Source organism: Ascidiella aspersa, chromosome 1 (genome assembly GCF_963924565.1).
Source record: "Ascidiella aspersa chromosome 1, kaAscAspe10.2, whole genome shotgun sequence".
Taxonomy (NCBI): Eukaryota; Metazoa; Chordata; class Ascidiacea; order Phlebobranchia; family Ascidiidae; genus Ascidiella; species Ascidiella aspersa.
In genome coordinates this window covers 30,338,632-30,344,631 of record NC_139447.1, presented here as the reverse complement: position 1 = coordinate 30,344,631, position 6,000 = coordinate 30,338,632, and the positions used below count along the sequence as shown (strand labels likewise).

Here is a 6,000-nt window from a genome sequence, read left to right as displayed (position 1 = left end):
CGCTCTGTTGTCGATGCCCGACAGTCACGTGGGGTTTTACGATGTCGCTGGCATATCTTTTAGTCGCGAGGTTATGCCGCAGTTTGGTCGAGTTGTTGCTGCTTGTCAGAGAGAAATATTACGCCTTGCCAGTTCGGCTTGCCCAAATGCACACTATGGTCGAACTGTTTAGAACGTACTGTAGATTTGATAGTTTTGATGATACTGCACCTAGCCTTTCTTGTCATGGAAATGCTCTTATGACAGGTCGCTTGGTTAAGTTAGAGCTTGTATTTATGTACCTTGTCATTAGAAATAATGAACGAGCTATTAACATCTGAGGATCAGAAAAAAATTAGAAAACAGTTTTTTATTTATGCATTTTTTAATTCGTCTTGACGACTTGTCCCCTTCCAGCAGACACGTTGCAACCCCGGGGGGTCTCGAACTTGTTTACCGAGCCGAGACGTTGGAAAATGTACTTTTTATCTGCTGCGGTTTGCTTTGATAAGGAGCGACGGTGCCGAGTCTGTTTTGTGGTTTCTGCCGAGAGCTAGCGAGCGGTTCGGTGCTGCAACGCAACGCAACACAGTGTAATACACAGCAGAAGGCTTAGAGCCGTGTTTTAAACGTGGCTTTGATTTCGAGGGCACTCCACAGTAAGCCTATAAGCACCTGTTTTTCACAGTGCTCGATTTAAATAAAGGCTTTCGTATGCGGCTAAATGGGTTTGTAAGGTTGCGTAGCAATAGGCGTCATGTAAAAAAAACAATAGTATATTACTGCCTACATTCCACTTTCGCGACCTGATTAAATAAGTTAGTGTCTTAGTAAGCGAAGTGAAGTATTGCTTAGTGTTTACATACTAGTTAAGAATGCGATTGCAAGGCAGATAGAACAGTAGTGAAGAAATGGGCTGGGTAGCTATGGAGAAAATATGTTGGTGGCTAAAGCGTGTTGCAACTGTGCATAGAATACAAACCATAGCAGTTAAATCATTAACATTTGCTAACATATTGCGGCTTTACCACATGAAGTCATAAAGTACACCTTTGTTTTTCAGCAGTTAAAATCGATTGGTGTAAATATGTTTCACGGCCGACAATAACCCTTAAATTTACTGCTAAGAAGAAATCTCCAAACTCGACCCAAGGCCGCTGCTATGAGGTGGATGTTATGAAGGTATGTGTAGGTTATTTAACAAGTGCTGAAGTTCGCTGTTTATGGGAGAACTGGAACTCGCGAATCCGTGGGGTTGAATATCAAGTGACTTTCTTCGCAGGAATCCTGTACTTTGTGTATCTACGACCCACGCCTTATTTTATGTCGGCTTGACGCATTGTAGAAGTGCGTGGTGTATTCAATGGGTTTTTGCCTCCGAAACTATGTAAGAATATGGCACGTTAGGCAGGTTTACTTTTTGCTAACGGTCGATGTTTTGATTTGTATTGTTATTAATAATGCACAAATGAGGTAAAATCGGTTTTAAAGCGTTCCTAAAGAACAAGGTTTAAAAACTTTAAAGAAAAAAGAGAGCCCGTGGCTTTTCTGCATTGATTGTGTTCCAGGCCCATTGTAAACTAACTGAGCCAGTGGTTTTAAATGTCAGCAGCTTACCGCATTGCGATTTTGCTTTTTAAATTAGAGGGTTCAGGGACGGGATCATTCGTCATAGAGTTGCCTTTAGTGGACAGCTTGTGATGTAAAGGTCAGGCCTTACTACACACAGCCATTTAGTTATTGTGTTAAACAGGTTCTCGGTATTTCGCGTGGCATCGCTTTTGAGAGATCGCGTGCTGGACTTTTGCCTTAGTTTAAACCTAATGTTGGCTCCAGGGTTGGTTAGTCCGCTCTTTGGAAAGTCGCTTTAATCAAAGTCACTAGTTTTTGTTCATTATTTAATTTCATGTTAAAAAAGTCCAATAATCAAAAAGCGTGCCATCTATTTGAGACACTTACCTATCTTCAAAGCACATTGCGTGTTATAAATTGCCAAAACATAACGTCGTGTTTAGTACAGCGGCATTAAGGCGCCTAAACCAAGTCTATTTTTCTCCAGATCGCTTCCAGTTCAGGAGATGGCCCAGTCCCTGTCCAAACCACAGAATCAGCAGAAGCAGCAGCAGCAAGCGTCGGCGTCCCACCCACTTTGTCGCTGACGTGACATGGACCAGGTCGCGCCGGGCAGCGAACTCGCACATCACGACTCGCCTAGAAATAACACCAACACTAACAGCAGTAACGCCAGCAGCAATAACGAGCTTCTAACCCTACTTCGAAACTTCATCAGCCAGAGCGGCGACTTTCGCTCCGTCCAGCCGCCCTCGACGGCCGCCATCGTCGGCCCCAACGCTTTTGCCGCCGCCGCCGTTAATATCGTCGATCCCGGTGACCTTGTTGAACCGGAGCCTGAGTCGGAACCACAGTTAGTAAGTGTCGTGGTGAAGGATTGGCGTTTTCTGTTTACTTTGTGTAGTAGTGCACTGCCAGAACCTTTTCCTACAGACTATAAGGTAAACTTCTTTCCAAGCGATCAAACCTTATTTAAACACCATTTTTATCATATATTATCACACAAACAAAACTGTTTATCATTTTCAAAAGAAAAAAAAGAGTGTTTTTATTCCAAGTTATCATTCCATAAAATAAAAGGGCTCTTTTTTTATATGAACTAAATATCTGTTCGTGTTCCGATCATTTTTGGATTATGTTTTATGTCGCAGGATTGGGTGCTTTGTTTGTTTTCGTGTTTGCGATGCAATACCACAAAGTCTTAAGGCAAGAAACCCAGTTCTAAAAGCAGTCTGGAAAATTAAAACAGAAATTGTGGAAATTCGTTAGGACTGACTTTACACAATTTTAGGACTGCTTCGTTAAACAAGTAAACTCTTTTTTAACCTATCTAGATGACCTTTCATGAGACAATACTTTAGGCTTTTTAAAAATTTAGGCTTTTGTTTTCTTTGAATACCGTTTTAAATATGCAGCAATGGTAAGTATAATGTAGTAGATGCCTTTTGCCTGTAGCATTTAGGTTTAGAGTCCCCAACAGTGTTCAATAGTAATAAGAACAGCACTTAGAATCGGCAAACAATTGCCTGCCAAATACACCCGTTTATCGTTTAACCTTCAGTACTTGACCGTAAGGATAAGATAGTGGATGCCGTTTTGCAATGCTTGTAGCATTTATGCAGTAAGAATATCAAAGCCCATACAGAAGTAGGTATCATGTCGAACGTTTCGAATAACTCTTTATTCATTTTCAACATCTTTATTTGTACATTTTCAACATTTTCAACATCTCTATACTTTTATTATTACTTTATTCATTTTTCAATGTTGAAAATGAATAAAGAGTTATTCAAAACGTTCAAAATGCAACCCACTTCTGTATGGGCTTCGTATTACGTCTTACTACAACCTCCAACCATTATGCTCCAGTGTAGCATATATGTTCCTAATAATGTTCAATAGTAATAAGAACAGCTCTCAGAATCGGCAAACAGTTGCCTGCAAAATACACCTGTTTGTCGTTTAAATTTCAGGACTCTATCCATCCCAATAACCACCACATCAACCATCATCACCACCACCCCCAAGCCTCTTCATCCAGCAGCAACCTCACCGACAGCGATCCTGATTCTCAAGCTACTCAAGCTCAGCAGCGAGAGGAACTCAACGAAGAAGATTTGGAACGCTACTCGGAGGAAATCGACCAGCACTTTATCCAGTCCGTCACCAACGCCGAAGAGCAATGTAAGGAGGCCCACCGTTAGCTCGACTTTACGGATTTGTGCGCTTGTTTTGTTTTTGTTGCGGCCCTCTGAAGGTTATGGAAGTTTGTGAAAAAAACTATTCACGACGATTGCAAATTTCGGCGTTTATGACAGCTTTTTTACTTGTGGCGGTTTATAACCTGGCAAGACAAATGTTTATATAAAAAAATCTCCTCGCCCTTGCAAGTATAAGATGGCCTTTGAAAAAGGCTTTACTCCTTACACCTTATTAAAGGACTTACTTTAATTACCACAAACAAATTTTAAGAATATTTACGGTTTAAAACCTCGGATACGGAAAGATATTTATTTTTAGCTTGAAAGCATTTTTAAAGGAATTTAACTTTTGGCAACTTGCTTGTTCCGAAACGGATTGATACCGCCTTAAAACAAAAATCATAAATTATTTAAATGTACACCAGAAAAACCTTTCTTAATTTTTAGGAAAAAATCGTATATTAACTGCCTCGAAATCAAGTATACTCGTTGGCCTTCTACATTTTTCCAACCTTACCTTCTCCCTCTTGTCAACAGCCATCTTCCTTCGCGAGGAGCTCATTCGGCCCAACAACATCTGCAAGACGATCAACGACATCAACAACAACAACAGCAGCATAATCAACACCGCACAGCAACAAAAACTGCAACAACAACAGGACCAAAGGGAGATGCCACAACAGAACACTCTCCTCGAAACCGCCCTCACAATGTCCAACATCACCTCGAGCGCGTCGGGGTCCGTCGCGGCCCCAGGGGGCGATTACGTCATACCGGGGTCAGTCGGAATTCAGCATCAGCAGCAGCACCAGCAGCAGACCCAGGGAAACTTCCAGATGCAGACCTGGGGCTTGGAAAACTTAGGCTCGGTCCAGTGTGACAACTCGCCCTACATGGGAGGAGTAGGAGTTGGAGTAGGAGCAGTGGGAGGAAGGCAGCCGTTTCCGAGTGACGGACTCGGTTCGGGATTTACCAACCCGGGAATGGACGACGGATACTTGCAAGGACCTTATGCCGGCCAGAGTCAGTTCAACATGCAGAGTCACGAACAGCAACAGCAGCAGCAGCAGCAGCAGCAGACTATGCTGGGAGGCCAACTCCTTCACGGCTCGCAGTATGCCATGCAGGAATACCAGACCGCCATCTCTATGCCGCCTTCTAGGGCCAACGACATCGTAACGCCGAGCCACGTCAAGGTAGGCGACTCGTTTGGGGCATGATGTGTTATTTTTGTGTTTAGATTGGAAAAATAATGGCTGTTTAGTTAACCAGCGTAGCGAAAATGCTGCGCCTAAACATTAAAAATCCTTGCCGTTTTATAAACAAACAGTTTCTTAGTTTTCATAATTTCGAACTTTACACATTTTAAGTGGCGTTTTATGGTCATTACGGAAGACGAATGAGGCCAACAGTACAGTTAACAGTATTCCTAATAAAATGCTTCCGTTTATTTTGCTAGTTTTGTCCCCAAACAAATACTTTGTATGTGAAACGCTTGCCGTTTGTTTTTCTACTTTTGCACTTAACACATTTTAAACGGCGTTTTGCTGTCGTTAAGACTGGAGTAAAAGGTCAATAGTACAGTTAACAGTATTTCGAATTAATTACCTTCGTTTATTTTTATAATTTTGCCTCAAACGCACACTGTATAGGCGCGTTATCAGGACATTTCGTCAATAATCGATTTTTATGCATTCTTATTATGTCGCTAAGCCAACGTTGCTCAGTCGGTACAGCATACACTCCGAAAGAACCGAGGTCTTGAGTTTGATTTTCACCGCAGGCTTGTCTGTTAGAGCTCGTGCCTTGCCCGCATTTCTGTGGAGTCAGATTGATAGCGGTTGAGAGGCCTGCGCTGTATTTGGCCCGTCCGCATGAATGTATCGCTTCAGCTGCCAACAGTAGCGAAAGGCATCCGAATAGAGCATTTTACGCCCAAATACGGTCGTGAAAACGTGAACAAAACCGTCCCTGTTTCCATAGCGTTGCAGTAAACGAGTGAATAGCACTTACTAATCGTTTATTTTATACTTTGCGATCAGTATTCTGCAACAACCAGTCTGCAATATGGTGACGGTTTGTGTGGCAGCTCCTCACACATACAAAATAGCTAAATAATTTATATTGTATAGAACTAAACAATTGGTTTGAATTTAAAATTACTAAAAGAATTAAATTTTGTCGAAATCAAGAAGCCTTAGTTAAGACCAGGCTAAGAAATTATTGCTTATACTGTCTTAAACCACAC

General features: G+C 41.9%; 1 protein-coding gene across 2 annotated transcripts in view; it reads left to right on the top strand.

Moving 5' to 3' along the window:
* The first annotated feature begins 555 nt into the window (after positions 1-555).
* LOC146169710 (uncharacterized) overlaps positions 556-6,000 on the top strand; it is a 36,600-nt gene continuing 31,155 nt past the window's right edge. For both annotated transcript variants that reach the window (XM_083390892.1, XM_083390893.1), the window contains exons 1-4: positions 556-1,161; positions 2,039-2,408; positions 3,525-3,735; positions 4,290-4,948. In XM_083390892.1, coding sequence (XP_083247018.1) covers positions 2,145-2,408; positions 3,525-3,735; positions 4,290-4,948 — 1,134 coding nt within the window. In that variant the 5' untranslated portion in view covers positions 556-1,161; positions 2,039-2,144. The remainder of the gene's footprint in view (positions 1,162-2,038; positions 2,409-3,524; positions 3,736-4,289; positions 4,949-6,000) is intronic.